General features: G+C 44.3%; 1 protein-coding gene across 1 annotated transcript in view; it reads right to left on the bottom strand.

The window, feature by feature from the left end:
- Positions 1-17,742, bottom strand: part of HGS (hepatocyte growth factor-regulated tyrosine kinase substrate) — a 2,162,662-nt gene that overhangs the window by 46,240 nt on the left and 2,098,680 nt on the right. The window contains exon 20 of the mRNA XM_044069724.1: positions 16,762-16,857. Within this exon, the coding sequence (XP_043925659.1) occupies positions 16,762-16,857 (96 nt within the window). The remainder of the gene's footprint in view (positions 1-16,761; positions 16,858-17,742) is intronic.

The raw sequence follows: 17,742 nt of genomic DNA, 5'->3' as shown, positions 1-17,742 counted from the left end.
ATATATATATATATAAAAATATACTTATGCATCAATATAACTTTATCTTCATCTACAAGCAAATACACCACATAGGTTGTAGAAGATAGAGAAGGAAAGATAAACTTTAGAATGACAGGGGGATGGGCAGCAGGGTAACCTGGACTGCAACAGTGAATACACTCAAACATCTATATTTATGGTAAGTGTACACAACTGTACTATGTTCTTCGTGTTTCACTGTTGCAGTCAATACATTTGGGTAGAATCCCAAAGCTATGGTTGGGAGGCTGGAGCTAAACAGCATTAGGTGCAGCTATAAGGCCCTGCAGCACTGCAGTGGCAAAGCCTGCCCTGGACTTAAGAGTAGAGAGGCAAATGGTAATGCTTTGTAAAATGTGGACAGAACTCCAAGTAGCAGCCTCTAGAATGTCTTTGGTTGGTACTCCCCTTAGAAAGGCTGCTGAAGTAGCTGCAGCTCTGGTGGAATGAGACCTAATGCCCTTGGGCACAGATTTACCATGGTGTAAGTAGCAGAAATGGATGCAGTGGCTTATCCACTTTGAAATTGTCTGCTTTGAAATAGCCTTTCCTTCTGATCCTGCAGCATATGACACTAGTAATTGCTCAGTTTTTCTTAGAGCTTTAGTCCTGCTCAAGAAGAATCTTAGCTGTCTGTGTATGTCCAAGGAATGCAGAATTCTTGTTCTGCGGATTTGGATAAAATGTTGGCAGATTAATTGTTTGGTTAAGAGACACACTGGAAACCACTTTAGGCATAAAAGTAGGATTTGTCCTCAGAGACACCCTGTCTGGGTAAAAAATGATAAAAGTCTCTACAGCCATGAGGGCCTGTAGCTCTGAAACTCTTTTTGCTGAAGTAATTGCTAGTAGCAGAGGTGTCTTCCACGATAAGAACTTAATATCAGTTGTAGCAGATGGTTCAAATGTAGGCAGGGTGAGCTTTTCTAACACATAATTGAGGTCCCATGCAGGTAGTGGTGATCTTCTAGGAGGCCTTAAATTTGTGGCTCCTCTAAGACACTGCTTTAGTAAAGGATGAGAAAAGATTGTTGGATCTGTATTGTAATGAGCCGAAATGGCAGAGACAAGGATTCTGATTGATGAGAAAGATAGGCCTTTGTCAAGCATCTCAGTTAAGTATTGTAATAATCTGAGGAATATGTGGTTCTGCTGTATCAGTTCCTTGTGCTTGATTCCAAGCACAGAATCTCTTCCATTTGGAAGCATAGGATTTTCCAGTACTAGGCCTTCTGGCTTCCAAAATGACATCCATCACAGCTTTACTGAGAGCTGTCGTTTGTATAATTACATGATTAGCCATGCTGCCAGGTTCAGAGTCTGTAGTTGATTGTGCAGGATCTGATTGTTTTGCTGGGACAGTAGTTGTGGTCTTTGAGGCAAGGTCCAAGCTGGGTATTGAGACAAGTTCCTTAGGACTGGGTACCAGTATTGGCGGGGCCAGACCGGGGCATTTAATATCATCTTTGGCTTCTCTTGTATGACTTTTAAGAGGACCTTGGGTAGGAGAGGCAGAGGAGGAAAGGCGCAAACTGATAGGTTTTTCCAACTGAAGGATAGGGCGTCCACTTTCCATGCTTGTCTGTGGTAAGTCCCTGTGCAGAATTTTTTCAATTGATAATTTTGAGGAGAGGCAAATAGATCTATGTCTGGCCTCTCACATTTCTCTGTTACCATGCTGAAGACTTGTGGATTTAGTTTCCACTCGTGAGGATCCATAAGGTTTCTGCTTAAATCGTCTGCCAGTGTTTTGTTTTCCTGGCAGGAAATGAGCTTGAAGATGTATATGGTAGGTCAAAGTTGTGTCCCACAGTGCCTTGGCTAATCTGCAAAGGGGGTATGAGTGTGTTCCCCCTTGCTTGTTTATATACCACATGACTGTGGTGTTGTCTGTCTATCATTAGTTGTCCTGGATGAAATAAGTCCTTGAAGGCTGTTAGGGCATTTTGAACAGCTAGCATCTCTTTCTGGTTGATATGTAGATGCATTTGTTTTGGTGCCCATATGCCCTGAATGCATCTTCCTGCCATATGGGCCCCCCAGGCATAATCTGATGAGTCTGTTGTTAAGGTTTGGCTGGCAGGGGGTAGAGTGAAGGGCTGTCTCATGTTTTGGTGACAGGCCTTTGCCCACCCATAGAAACTCCTGTTGCAGGCAGGGAATGAGAGGAATCATTGTTTCCAGACTGTGTGAATGTTGACTCCATAAACTTTTTAGGTGCCATTGAAGTTTCCTCATATGCAGTCTTGCATATGGAATTAGTAGGATGCAGGATGCCATGAAACCCAGAGCCTGCAGAATTTGTCTTGCAGAAGACTGGGTTTTTGTTGCCATCAGTTTGAAGTAAGAAGTCAGTTGCCTTTGTTTGTCTGGCATGAGGGTAAGCCATCTGGGCAGTTGCATTCAAGCTTGCACCCAGGAATGTTATCTTTTGAGAGGGTACCAGTTGTGATTTCTTTTCGTTTACTGTGTACCCTAGGCATGTTAGAAGTCTTTTCACAAATGCCAGGTGTCGAAGTGTCCTTGTTCTCTGCTTGAATGAGGCAGTCGTCTAAGTAAGGAAATATTTGTATACTTCTTTGTCTGCAAAATGCAATTACTGGTGCCAGGCACTTTGTAAAAACCCTGGACGCAGTAGATAAGCCAAAGGGCAGAGCAGAGAATTGGTAATGCATTAAGCCAGCCTTGAATCTGAGGTATCTTCTGCACAACTGTCTTATTGGGACATGCAGGTATGCCTCTTTTAGGTCTAAAGTCACCAGCCAAGCATTCCTGCCCAGCATGGGCAGAAGCTGCTACAAAGTCAGCATTTTGAATTTTGGAATGTCCACGTAGGTGTTTAAAATCGATAAATCCAGTACTGGCCGCCAGGCTCTGTCCTTTCTGGGTACCAAGAACTGTCTTGAGTAAAAACCTTGTCCTTTTTCCTGTTCTGGTACTGTCTGAATGGCCCCCATATCCATGAAGGACGTAACCTGTTTCTGTGCCTCTGCCCATTGATTTTTTGGCAGATCTGGCCAACCATTTGCCATTGGCAGAGTGTGGAAATGGAATCTTTAAGTGCAATTTTTTCCCCCTATGGGAGCTGCCAAAAGATAAGTGCTTGGTGTAGGCAGAGGGAAATCATTGGGATTGCTTTCTGTAGGTGTGCGCTTTATCTACTCCAGATTTGGAGGTGGATGCACCTCATTGCTTTGACCTGTTTGAGTCTTGCGCCTGGTATCTGGAACCCGTAGGGCGTCTGGATTTGCCCCTTTGAGCTCTGTCTGACACAGGAAAGGACCAATTTTTTTGTAGGCCAGTGTCTACTGAATCTTGGCAGCTGCACTTGTAAGACGTCTTTAACAGTTTGCATAGACTTAGCTTTGTCTTCCATTTTCTTTAAAACCTCTTCTGCCTTAATACCAAATAGAGAATCATGCTGTAAAGGTGCATCTAACAATTTAGCTTTAACATGATCAGGCAAATTTTGTTCCTTTAACCAGGCATGCCTCCTAATCACAGATCCAGTAACTGCAGCCCTGCAGGAGGCCTCTAAAGAATCAAAACCACATTGCAAAGTATGCTTTCCAACTTGTTCAGCTAAATGCAATAATTCCTGCAATTCTTTACTTTCTGCACATTCCGAAATCAAAATCATTTTCTGTTTCAGCAATCCCATAACGTGTTGTAGGTACTTAAGCATATGAAATCAACAGTTTAAGGCCCTGATTGCCAAAGTTGCAGATGTATAAACTTTTTTTTCCCCATCTGTCCAGTGCCCTTGAATCTCTGTCAGAGGGGGTAGGATTTTTTGCTGTTGAGGTCTTAACTTCCTTTGGACCCTGTGAAATAGTTTCAGGATCAGCAGCAGAGTTTTTAAATAAAAATGTATGTGAGTCGGGGACCCTGTAATATCTGTCAGGCTTACTGGGAGCCAGAGGAAAGGAGTCAGGGATCAAGCTCAACTCCGAAAACACATCATCCACTATGTCTAAAACAGGGGGAATGGCTAAAAGCTTGTGCTGAGGGAGAAGGAGGAAATCCCTGAGCTTCTTTTTTGATTCTGAGTTTGGCCTCTCCCAGTGAAAATGCACCCTCAAAGTATGCAAGGTTTCTCCAAATGAATAATCCTCAGGAGGAGATGCAAACGGAATAGACTCCTCAGCATCAGAATCCTCATAGGGAGGTAAAGATAATTCCTGATCAAAAGAGGAATCAGAAGAAAGAGAGACCTGATCTGAAGATTCATAATCAGTGTCTTGCCTAGTCCTCTTATCTGGAGGGGGATGGGTACCCCTGATCAAGGTAATAAGGTCTTCGGCCATTTTGATCATCTGTTTTTTTAGGCATAGAGGCCTGTGCACGTGGCTCATGCTTCGGTTTTATAGTTTTAGAAGTTGCTTTTGTCTTTGGCTTTGCAGCTGTCGTCGGTTTGATATACAAACGTTGAGGTCTGAAAACACCCTCAGAAGCTGGTGCCATGCTCAGCGGCTCTAGACTCATCCGAGGGAGATACATCCGTTGGTCCAATACCTCGAGTGTCTTGCGACATGACGGACTCCACATGGGTGTCGGTAGAGGCCCGCTACTCGAAGGTAGCGGGTATCAGGTTATCAGAAAGCGCCTCACTGAGTACCGGCGAACCGGCGACTGGCTTAGGAGAAGCTTCGTCGTCTGTTTTGGATCTTGACTGCCTTCCTCTGTCCTTTTCTTTGCGTTTTTTATGTACTCCGGTAGTGGGATTGCTATCCGATGACATTTCTGGGTAGTTAAATCTGTTTCCAAAATACTTAGATGCAAAAACATACCGACACTTAATAGTGCCATTGGTTAAATCTAGCACAAAACCGACAGCTAGGCATGTTGTGATCAGGGCCTAGGCAAGGAATAAAGTATAAATGGAAATCCTTATGTGGTATTTGCTTCCCACAAGTATTGCAGTTATTAACTTTTTCTGACATCAGTAAAAAGCAAGAAAAAAGTTTCCCCAACGGGGTACTTAGCTTTAGTGAAGACTTTGGTTCTGAAACTCAAACTCGAATATTTCAGTAGTCGGTCGACCGGCACTTGCGAAATACTTCTGCTTCGGGCACCGTGCGGCAAGAAAGACTGGAGAAAATGGTGTCAGCTGCATGTTTTATACCCCTGACGACCTGACGTCATGGAAGACAAGACAGCAACCGACGCAGGACCCAAGACTTTGGAATTCAGGCCGACTGAGGGCAACCTGCCAGCAGATTACCCAAATGTAATGACTGCAACAGTGAAACACAAAGAACATCCAGTCATTCTCCTGCAGGAAGGGCAGGATAGATTGAAGAGTGACCATCCGGACCTTCATCTTGGCCACTGACAGGTTCAAGATGCAGAGATCCAGAATGAGTCTTAGGTCCCCCGTCTTCTTTGGCACCAAAGAGAACCTGGAATAAATGCCTAATCTGGAGTGGTTGGGGGTGGGGGTTGGATGACTCGCTTTCTTAGCAGCTTTGCAATTTCCAGTGCTGCATCCTCCCTCTGCATGGGTGGAATATCTGGGGGTTGTTTGGGCCATGGTGGCGACTCCAGAAAGGGGACTGAATAGCCTCTGGATATAATTTGCAACACCCAGTGATCTTCCATGATGGACTCCCACTCCGTTAGGTGTAGTGAGAGATGACCCCCGACTGTCTCCAGAGATGAACAGCCAGGCACCCCTTCAGGGCTGCTGTGTGGGTCTCTCAGAAAAAAGCTCTCTGCCCCAGGGGAAAGCAAGTCTCGAGTGTCTTGGGGAAAACTCTTGAGATTTCTGGAACTTGGTACTTCGCTGATTCCGGGAAAAGGATTGTTGAGGGGCCAAAAAGCGGATCCCGGCAACAGACAGTCTCCTCATCCTTCTCACTCTGAACTAAGGTGTCATGTACCGATTTCCCAAAAAAGAGGAACCGTCGTACGGGGCATTCGTAAAAGACACCTTAAAGGGTCCCAAAAACACACAGAGCCAGGGCCAGGCGTGTCACTTGATGGCAACGCCAGTACCGGCAGCTCTAGCGGTGCCCTAGGTCGCATGGGAGAGGAGATGCATAGAGGCGTTAGCAATTCATTTCAGGGTGGCCATATGTGCAGAAAACACCTTCTTGTCCTCTGCTGACATGGACCCAGGGGTCGACTCAGCGATCTTCTTCACCAGGTCTCGCTGCAGCTGAATCATATATGCCATGTAATTCAGCGCCCATAGAGAGAAGGTCGCTGAAGCATACACCCGCTTCCCGAAACAGTCCATCATCCTTGACACTCAGGAGGGTGGACCGTAGAGTTCTCCTTCTTAGTGGCAGCTGCCACCACCATGACACCGGGGATCCCTTATTCCTATGGGACCTGTCTGAAGGGGGGCTCAAAATCTTGTCTGGAGTTTTGAGAATGGGTTCCATCGTGTCCAGTTCCTTCCATGCCTGAGATGTAATAAGATCCACTAAAGGATCTGTGGGAGGGGACACCCAGGAATTAGAGGGTCCTGTGCAAAATGCCTCCAGGAACACCAATTTGTCTGGGGTAGGTTTTTGGGCAGACCACCTCCCACGCTGGCGACGGAGTTCCATGATGTCTCCAAGGACACATCCTTGGGGGTAACCAGGGGGAAGCTTCGCCTTCCCCCTAATCAATGTCTTTGGTAAGGGACTCCAGTGGGGAGTCTAAGAGCCTCCTCAGTGGGGGGGGGGGGTCTCTGGGGAGGACTCACCAATGTCTCCCTGATCCCAAGAGAAAGCACCCTGGGGCAAAGAGGCGGCAGGCTGTCCCTGAGATGGCAGAATGGACGGATACACGCCAAAAACAAAGGGAGCTGGGGCGGAATACAAAGACGAGATTGTCAAGGGTCTCAATAGAATCAAGAGTACCAACTCCAGCACATCAAAAGCTGAAGGGAAATGGACCTCCTGAGAAAGGACAATAGAAGGAGCTGTAAACCCTCTGACCCGACTGAGAAATGCTGTAGAGGTAGATGCAGCCCTGGTAGAGTGGGGTCTGATGCCCTGTGGGATAGGTTTTCCATGGTGCTTATAGCAGCAATGAATGCAATGTCCTATCCTCTTCTAAATGGTTTGCTTTGAAATAGCCTTCCCCTCTGTCCCTGCAGCAAATGCCACCAGCAGTTGTTCAGATTTCCTTTGAGGTTTAGTCCTGTCCAAGTAGAATCTAAGTTGTCTGTGCACATCTAAGGAGTGCAGTATCCGTTCCCCTTTGTTCTGTGGATTAGGAAAGGAGGTTGACAAATGAATTGACTGATTAAGAGCCACACTGGATATCACCTTGGGCATGAAGGAGGGATTGGTTCTGAGGGACATTCTGTCCACATGAAAGATGATGAAAGGCTCCACTGCCATAGGGGCCTGTACATCAGATACCCTTCTTGCTGAAGTGATTGCTAAAAGGAATGCTGTTTTCCAAGAAAGAAATTTCAAATCTGCAGTAGCAGTTGGCTCGAAAGGAGGAAGGGTGAGTTTCTCCAAGACAAAGTTAAGGTCCCAGACTGGAGCCGGAGCTCTCCTTGGTGGTCTTAAATTTTTGGCCCCTCTGAGAAACTGCTTGAGCAGTGGGTGAGAGAAGAAGAGGTTCTGTGTTATAATGAGCTGAAATGGCTGAGGCGTGAATTTTGATGGAGGAAAGGGACAAGCCCTTGTGAAGCATCTCAGTTAAGTATTGTAAAATCTGGGGTAAATTGGGCGCTGCTGTGCTCATCCTTTGAGACTGGTTCTAGGCACATAATCTTTTCCATTTTGCAGCATAAGATTTTCTAGTACTAGGTTGCCTTGCCTCTAAAATGATATCCATCACTGGTTTACTGAGGGATGGTAAAGGAGAGATTAGGTAATTAGCCAGGCTGCTACGTTCAGTGTTTGAAGCCGAGTTTGCAGAATTTGGTTCTCCTGCTGAGACAACAGGGAAGGTGTCTGAGGCAGGTGCCATGGGGCCAACCGTGACACACTGCACAAAAGGGGGTACCAGTGTTGGCGTGGCCAGTCTGGTGCAATCAAAATCGTCCTTGGCTTGTCCCATTTGCTCTTTAGTAGTACTTTGGAGAGCAGAGGCAGAGGAGGAAAGGCATAAAGGTTTTCCCAGCTGAAGGAGAGAGCATCTACTTTCCAAGCTTGCTTGTGGGGAATCCTTGTGCAAAATTTGTCCTATTGATAGTTCTGGGGGAGGCAAACAGGTCTATATCTGGGCTCCCCCATTTGCTTGTCAACATGTTGAAAATCCTTGGTTCCAGTTTCCACTCGTGTGGGTCCACGAGGTTTCTGCTTACTCCCTCTGCCAGTGTATTTAGTTTTCCTGGCAGGAATTGAGCTTGTAGATTCACTTGGTAGCTCAAGGCTGTGTTCCACATTGCCATGACTAGTCTGCAGAGGGGGTAAGAATGTGTACCCCCCTGCTTGTTTATGTACCACATAACAGTTGTGTTGTCCGTCTTTACCATTAGTTGTCCTAGGAGAATATGATACTTGAAGGCTGTCAGAGCATTCTGTACAGCTAACATTTCTTTTTGGTTGATATGCAGGTGCATTTGACTTGGGTTCCATTTGACCTGAATGCACTTCCCTGCCAGGTGAGCCCCCCATGCATAGTCTGATGCGTCTGTCAGGGTTTGGGCGGCAGGGGGTAGCATGAATGGTAGTCCCTTGTTTTGGTGGCAGGCCTCTGCCCACCAAAGGAACTCTAGGCATAGGCAAGGTATGACAGGAATCACTGCTTCTAGATTCTGAGAATGTTGACACCATAGGCTTTTTAGATACCACTGTAGTTTCCTCATATGCAGTCTTGCGTATGGAATTAGAAGAATTCAGGAGGCCATGAGCCCCAAGGCTTGCAGTATTTGCCTTGCAGATAGCAGGGTTTTTGTGGCCATTAGTTTGAAGTTGTCAAATGAATTTGTTTCTCTGGCATGAGGAAAGCCATCTGGGAAGTTGTGTTCAAGCTTGCACCCAGGAATATAATTTGTTGACAGGGTACCAGATGTGATTTCTTTTCGTTTATGGTGTACCCCAGACAAGTCAGCACTCTTTGTACAAAGGCTAGATGATTCAAAAGTATGTCCTGGCTTTCTTCCTGAATTAGACAATCGTTCAGGTATGGGTATATTTGAATATTTATTTGCCTGCAAAATGCAATGACTGGAGCTAGGCACTTTGTGAATACCCTGGGCGCACTAGACAAGCCAAAGGGCAGTACAGAGAACTGATGGCGCATGCAGCCTGCTTTGAAGCGTAGGTATCTTCTGCAAGATTCCCTGATAGGGATGTGCAGGTATGCTTCTTTTAAATCTAATGTTGCCAACCATGCATCCTTGCCTAGTATAGGAAGCAACTGGTGAAGAGTCAGTACCTTGAATTTTGGAATCACCAAAAAGGTGTTTAGAGTAGAAAGGTCCAGGAAAGGACGCCATGAATTGTCTTTTCTGGGTACAAGGAAGAGTCTTGAATAGAAACCTTGTCCCTTTTCCTCTTCAGGTATCAACTGAATAGCCCCCATGTTTAAGAGAGAAAGTACTTGCTTTTGGGCCTCTGCCCACTGATTTGGGAGTAGATCTGGCCACCTGCTTGGTGTTGGTAACGTGTGGAAGTGAAATCTGCATCCTTTGGACACTATATTTAAGACTCATTTGTCCTGGGTTATGAGTTCCCAGTTTTTGGCCTGCAGGCCAATCTTTCCGCCTAAAGGAGCATTCAGTTGAGAAGTGCTTGGAAGTTTTAAAAGCAAGTCATTGAGAAAGTTTTCTGAAGGGGGGAGTCTTACTACTCCCAGATTTGGATGCGGAAGCCCCCCACTGCTTAGTCTTGTGCGTACCCTGTGACTGAAACCTGAGGTTTCTGCTGTGTCTGGGTTGAGAAGACCTGAAAGGGGCAGGAAAGGACCAATTCTTAAAGGGCCAATGCCTACTAAATCTAAGAGGCTGAACTTGTAACAAAAATCTTTCACAGTTTGCATCGATTTAGCTTCATCTTCCATCATTTTAAGAACTTCCTCAGCTTTGTTGCCAAACAGGCGGTCCTGATTTAAGGGAGCATCCAACAGTTTAGCTTTAACATGATCAGGCAAAGATTGCTCCTTAAGCCAAGCATGCCTTCTGAGAACAGACCCCAGTTACAGCAGCCCTGCAAGAGGCTTCTAACGAATCAAATCCACACTGCAAAGTATGCTTTCCAACCCGTTCAGTACAATGCATTAAATCCTGTAATTCTTTATTTTTAGCACAGTCAGGAATCAACCTCAATTTCTGTTTAAGCAATCCAATAAGAAGCTGTTGATACTTTAACATAAGAAACTGACAGTTTAAGGCCCTAATGGTCAAGGTTACAGAAGTGTAAACCTTCTTACCCCATCTATCCAGCACCCTGGAGTCTCTATCAGAAGGGGTAAGATTTTTAGCAGTAGAAGCTTTAATGCCCTTGGGTCCCTGTGAAATAGTCTCTGGATCCGCAATAGGATTTTTAAAAAGGAACTTGTGAGAATCAGGGACCCTGTAATATCTATCAGGTTTTCTGGGAGCAGGAGGCAAAGAATCAAGGGCCAAACTAGATTCCGAAAAGGCATCACCAACAATGTCTAGTACAGGAGGTATAGCTAAAGGTCTATGCTGAGGTAGGAGTAAAAAATCCCTAAGACTCTTTTTTGAATCAGAAAAAACCCTGCCTTTCCCAGTGAAAATGCTCCTTTAAAGTGTGCAAGGTTTCACCAAAAGAAAAATCCTCTGGTGGGGATGCAGAGGGAATACAGTCCTCTACATCAGAATCCTCATAAATTGATAAGGGTAAATCCAGATCATCAGAAGAATCAGAAAAATCAGAATCCTGTTCAGAGGATTCATAAACGTATTCAGTTCTAGGTCTCTTAGAAAGGGAGGGGGGGTTGGCTTCCCCTGATTAGAGTTAATAAGATCTTCAGCCATTCTTATAATTTGTTTTTCAGGCATAGAGGCCTGTGCATGCGGCCTGGGTGTTGGTTTCTTAGGCATGGTTCAAGGTTTAGGCCTTAAAGAAGAAAGAGGCATCGGTTTAATATGCAAGTCTGTAGGCCTGAATACACCCTCAGAAGCCGGGTGCTTGCACAGCGTCTCCAGACCCATCCAAGGTAGCGACATCCGCAGGTTCCACAGTTGAAGCATCTCGCGGCATACCTGACTCCGAATGGGTCTCAGTAGAGGCCTGCGAATCAGAAGTGAATTGTATCAGGGGCTGCAAAAGCACCTCACTGAGTACCGGCGAACTGGCGACTGGCTTAGGAGAAGCGTCGTCAGCAGCTTTGAACCTAGGTGGCTTGTCTCTGTCTTTATCTTTGTGGTTTTTCGGAATACCGGTAGCCGGATGGCTAACCGACGACATTTCAGGATAATTGAACCAAGAACCAAAATATTTAGAGGTGAAAATATACCGACGATGGATAGTGCATTGATTAAATAAGGCACAAAACCGACAGCAAGGTACGTTGTGGTCAGGGCCTAGGCAAGGAATACAGTACGAATGAAAATCTTTGTGAGGTATTTGCTTTCCACAAGAAATGCAATTATTAACTTTTACTGACATTGGTAAGGAGCAAGAAAAAGTTTCCCCAACGGAGTACTTAGCTTTAGTTGAAAACTTCAGATCAGAAACCCGAAAACGAAAATTTCAGGAGTCGGCCAACCAGCACTTGCAAACTGCTTCTGCTTCGGGCACTGCACGGCAAGAAAGACTGATGTAATGCCGTTGGCTGCATGTTTTATACCCCTGGCGACCTGACGTCATGGAAGAGACAGCAACCGGAGGACCCAAGACTTTGTTAATCAGGCCGACTGAGGGCTATTACAAGCAGATAACCCAAATGTAATGACTGCAACAGAGAAACACGAAGAACATCTACACAGCAGATACATGAAGAAGAGAGTATGTACCAGGGAAGCATGAAGACTAGCAGAATTAACCCAGTCAACAGAGAGTGAAAAAACAAACTGTTAGAACTACAGAATCTATGGGTATTATCACAACTACCAACCAAAGAAAAAAATAACATTTTCAAGTACTGATACGACCTAAGAAATGCAGTTACTGAAAGATTTTGGGCAGAGTAGCAGTCAATAAGAAAATTAAGTCATTTTTCTTTCGGGGGAAAAATAAGTTGTATTCAAGGCTTAATGTTCAAATCTGTCAAAATAATAGCTCCCAACCAAGAATACAAAGGTTTGAAAGAATATATGAATCACATTTGTGATTAGCAAAGTGAAAAAAAAAAGGGCAAGAGGCAAAAATCTACTTCTCCAAAGCCAACTTCATGCTACTCAAGTCAGAAGTGACAAACTTCATGACACCCATGCAGACGAGAACTGAAAGTTCAACTGCTGAATCCTACACTAAGGCACTGTACGAGCACATCCACTCATGCATGAATCGTGCCATCCCAAATAGAACCAAAATGCTCTCATCCAAAAAAAGGAAGCCAATCTGGTGGTCCCCTGCCATAAACAAACTTTACAACAAAAGGAAGAAACTTTTGCAGAAAAGAGGAAAATCCCAGGATGCAAAAAACTCCCTTACTAGCCTCAGTAAGAAACTGAGATGCCTCAAAATCCTCCAAAGCTAGTTACGAAAATAAAATTGCCAAAGATTCCAAAGACAACCACAAAGCATTCTATAACTATGTCAAGAATCTAAATGGCAATGCTCAGATCTGCTCTGAGCTAAAACAGAATGGCATTAAATATACTGATCCGAAGGATATTGCCAATATCCTGGCAGATCGATTCAGTGCCAACTTCACCCCCCTCTCACCCCCTAAATGACCCATCTCAATACCGGAAGATTGCCAAATTCCAGTAATAATGGCCACACAGGTACAAAACACACTCTCTAAAGCCAAGAATACAGCACCCATAGGACCAGATGACATCCCGGGCTGTGTACTACATGAACTACAATATGAACTGGCACCTCACCTAAGTGTCATGTTTAATCATAGCCTCACCTCAGGTTTCGTGCCCACTGAGTGGCGCAGAGCTACAGTTATCCCAATCCACAAGGGGGGATCCACCTTGGATCCCGGAAACTACCGTCCCATCAGTCTGACAAGCCTTATCTGCAAGGCCATGGAGCGTATTATCCTGGAACTTATAAACAAAGACATTGGCAACCTTCAAACACTGGACCCCACCCAGTTTGGGTTTGTGAAGGGCCAATCTTGTCTCCTAAACCTGACTGACTTCTTTGAATCAGTCTCCAGAGCCATGGACAAGGGTAAGGTGGTCCACACAGCCTATCTAGACCTTGCCAAGGCCTTTGACACCATCCCCCACTCTGGAATCATAGATAAACTTACTAAGTTGGGCATTAATCCCTATGTCACCCAATGGGTTGCTAAATGGCTTACTGATAGAACCCACACTGTAAAAGTAGCCGACTCCAAATCCAGCTCCAGACAAGTGACAAGTGGAGTACCTCAGGGTTCAGTCCTGGGGCCATTCTTGTTTGGCATCTACTTCTCTGAAGTACAGGTCAACACTAAGGGACTCTGGCTAACAAAGTTTGCAGATGACTGCAAACTGGGAGCCATTATTGAATCCCCAAATGATGTGGATACTCTACAAAAGGGCCTTACAGAAACAGATGCTTGGTGCCAGAGCCATGGGCTCAAGCTCAATGCCAAGAAATGTATTGTTATCCCCTTTGGGAAAAAACATGTATCCATGAATTACCATATAGGTGGCAGTACACTAAACACAGAAAGTGTGATAAGAGACTTAGGGAGACAGGTGGACAGTGGTCTCACCTTCGATAACCACATCGCCACAACAGTCAGGAAATCCTTCTATGTGGCACACCTCATCACGAAGGGCTTTTCATCCAAAAAAAGGAGGTCATTGTCCCACTGTACTCATCCCTCATTAGACCCATTATAGAATACAACGCCCCATTTGGTATGTACCTCTCAAGACATCTGCAACAACTGGAAAGGCCTCAGAAATACCTCACTAAAAGAATCACAGGCCTAAAGCAGATGCCCTACGCTGACCGCCTTAAAAAACTCCAGCTATACTCTGTCACATATCGTCTACTCAGAGGCGATCTCTGCTTAACATACAAGGCTATGTCAAACCCAGAGCTGTTGGACATGCTACACTTAAAGAAATCCCAATCCCTCAGAGCTACACGCTCCAGGGATCTAAACCTTGTCATCACAATAAACAAAACATGCTGGAGGGATAGGTTCCTGACCCAGAGACTCCCCAGACTCTGGAATAGATTGCCCATACATGTCAAGCAGAGTGCCTCTTTGGACCTCTTCAAGAGGAACCTTGACGATTGGATGGGAGAAAGGAAATTCACCCCAGGGATCATGTCAGTCGCCCTGCTAGACAGGGGTCCAGGAAAGTAAATAATGTGGGAAGAAATAGCCAGGGAATTGTTATGGCTAGGCTTGTATAGGCCCTAGGGCTGATAGCCTAGTACCAACCTATGAATGTTGACTCATACACAGCAAACAGCACTATCTCAATTAAGATACGTTTATCGTACCCAGATTCAGGCTGGGCCATCCCTGGAGTCAAAAGGGCAATGACTCATTTCAGTTCAAAGAATCCATGCATTTCATCTGCAAAGTTTATTATTCCAAATTCCCTGAAATAATCAAGGCAGCAGATAAAACAAATGCAAGTGCGAACAATACATCAAAGTCCATCTCCCCAAAAAAGAGTATACCTTATGTTTTTACACCTGATAGTGGTTTACAATACCAAAAGAATGAATTCAGAATATTGGTGCATGAGCGGGACTTCAATCATCTCATGACAAATCCACACACACTGCAATCCAGTGGACAAACAAAAAGGAATTTTGAGGCACTGAAAAATCTCACAAGAGCAGCAGCAGCGAAAGGTATGAGAACTGTCATACTGCAGTTTTAAAATATGGGAATACTCCACTGGGGAATCAGCTCAGCTGTTAATGGGAATAGTGGAAATCAGAATAACTGCTTCAACTATACCGCTAGTGCCTAAAAATCAACAAATGGTAAAATAAATAAATAGTAAAAGAAAGCAGCAAATACACTACTATGACAGAAACAATGCAGAAGAATAACTGATCTACAAGTTGAAGACAAAGAAAGAACACAAAAAACAGGAAAAGGTTCACAGTCTACAGGTGAAGTACTCAAAGAGCTGAACTAATATCTCACGCTGTTCTAAGGGGAAGAAGGGAAACTGCAAAAAAAGAAACTGTAGATGTGTATAGCATTAGTACACTCAAGTCATAGTCCAACAAGAAACTTTGCAACACGTCCTGTTGCAAGAAAACAGAGAAAGGGGAAACTGTGTCTTGTCTCTAAATGGAGCTGTAGCATAGCCAAGAAATATTCCAAAAAAAAAAAAAACAGGAGTCCAGTACAGACATGATAGATTCTTTAGTTATGATAGACCCCCCAAAAAAAAAAAAAAAAAAAGATATACAAAATGTTCCAGAGTTGAAGATTCTTAAGACTGAAAGTTGTATCAATTCAAAACACTTTATTTCAAATAAGATCAGAACATTTAATTTTAAACAGAAAATGGCATGCTTAATATAGTCCATCCAACCACTCATTTTCTAAATCACTTGTCTTGGTTGCAGTAATTACTGCATAACAGATCAGACTTCTTTAGCCATAGCAACAGTCTCCAAACCAGCACATAAGAACTTCAGGCATTCTAACCAAGATATTAGGGGTTTGAGAAGACAGGCTAGGGTGGACCCTGTTATAAAATGGATAACTTGAAAGAATGTAAAGCTGATAGGTGTCTTGATGTTCAAATTGCATGGTAAACATGCACAGAGCCAAAGGCAATCAAAATGGCAGTGGATGCAACTGGGAATCCTCTGAGCGTAATTTCAATTGAAAGATCCTACAGTGTTGTGTGGGGTATTACGATATATGTAGCCTTCATAACGACTACCAAACCAAGCCAGATCACTCAGCCTCAAAAGTAAGGTCTATATGAGTCAGTGCCTTGTATTTTCAGCAGGCTTTACAATGGTTTTACTAATTCTGACCCAGGATAGGCCTGTGGTCCCATAATCCCTTAGAGATGACAGCAGCAGTGAATATACTTCTAGGCAACGGTCTTATGGCACATCCTTCACTGCATCCTAAGACACACATGCACATGTGTGCATACAGTGAGAGCAAGAGATGACCAATGGTCATCCTTATGCACCAACATACAAACACTGAAAACAGGAGGGTATGACTGGTGGTACATCAAATCTGCCCATACACTGGAGATAATTTCCCAGACCTGGCATTCTGCATTCCACTTGCACTATACGTCCTCTTCAACATCAGAGTTGACGTACTCTGAACCATCCACTCTGGGATCTCATTCAACTTGTTAACTAACCTATCCATTAAGTAGTACTGTATTATTGTCAGAATAAAGCCAGGCCACTCTACTTGGAAATCTGGTCTTCTATTCCAAGCCATGCCTTCCTTTCTCAGTCTGACTGTTTTACAACCCCCTCCAACAGATTTGTGTGCTAATTGCATTTCCCCATTCCTTCTACTTTCTGGGCACTATAATCTCAGCCGTTTCCTCATATGTCACAGTGAAAATGCTGGTAGTGATGACTCAGATTGCATTTCCAAATACTCACTGTGCTTGCAGCTGAGACTGTACAAGACAAAAATATGGCACTCAAAACTGCAGATAATCTGTGTGTGAGAACTTACACATCAGAACCAGATTACAGTAAAACAGGAGGTCACTGTTTACAGGTAAATCCTTACCTGCTGATACATGGGTTGCTGTCCCGGTAGGTAAGCCTGTTGAGGTGGCAGGTTGCTTATGTTTGGATCCTGTCCAGGTAGTGTTGCCATGAGAGTCTAAGAAAAAAAAATTTTTTTAACTTCTGACGTTCACTACCCACAAAACAGCAAACAATTCCCAGTGGAGTTTTAATCATATATATGACATAAAACAAGTTTTAAAAATGCTGCTGAAAAAGTGAAAGGTAATGCACGGTGGTGGTGAAGCAGCAAAAGTCAACCAACCTGTTACCAGACTACACCATGACATATACATAATATGCTGGTCTTGTATGAAGCAATACAATGCAATGATCATCCCTCACAAGATGGCACAGCATCTAACTGTACAGCAGCTGGAGAAGACTAGGTTACCTCTGAATTACCAGCACCCAACAAGATACGATTTAAGCACAAGTGGTCACATTAAGTAACTGTGTAGAAATATAGACTTGTGAAGAAGCTCAAAGCTACTGCAGTCCCAGAACCACCCATCCAGGGTTAATGCAGGAATACAAGCTATAGAGAAGTACAAAGGTCCTGCAATACCAATATCTTCCTTGGGGGGGGGGGGATAAATGCAGACAGTGGTGTATGATCATGCACAGCAGGGGCACTTCCAGTCTTCCCTCATCAAGGTTTACTGTCAATAAATGGAGGAACACTGACATTGGGAGAACTTGTAGATACTGCAATTCTAGGCTCTCAACAGGTAATAATACTGGAGCACTGAGAGTGCAGAAAGCTCATTCCTACTGCAGTCCCAGATTCACCCAGTACAGATCATAATGAAGCAGGAGCATTAACTATGGAAGAATGGGTCCCAGCCTCTCCCGGTAGGGAGTCACTAAACCTACTGGCAGTAGAATTTAAAAAGCATAGTGGCACTAAAACACAATTAAAAAAGTAATACACACATGAAGACTACAGATATGCGGGCTTCTATTGCTCCCAGTTACAAAT

This window comes from Protopterus annectens, chromosome 4.part0, assembly GCF_019279795.1.
Source record: "Protopterus annectens isolate FY-2018-M chromosome 4.part0, PAN1.0, whole genome shotgun sequence".
Lineage (NCBI taxonomy): Eukaryota > Metazoa > Chordata > Ceratodontiformes > Protopteridae > Protopterus > Protopterus annectens.
Note: the sequence above shows the minus strand (reverse complement) of the source record. Positions and strands in the feature narration are given on the sequence as shown.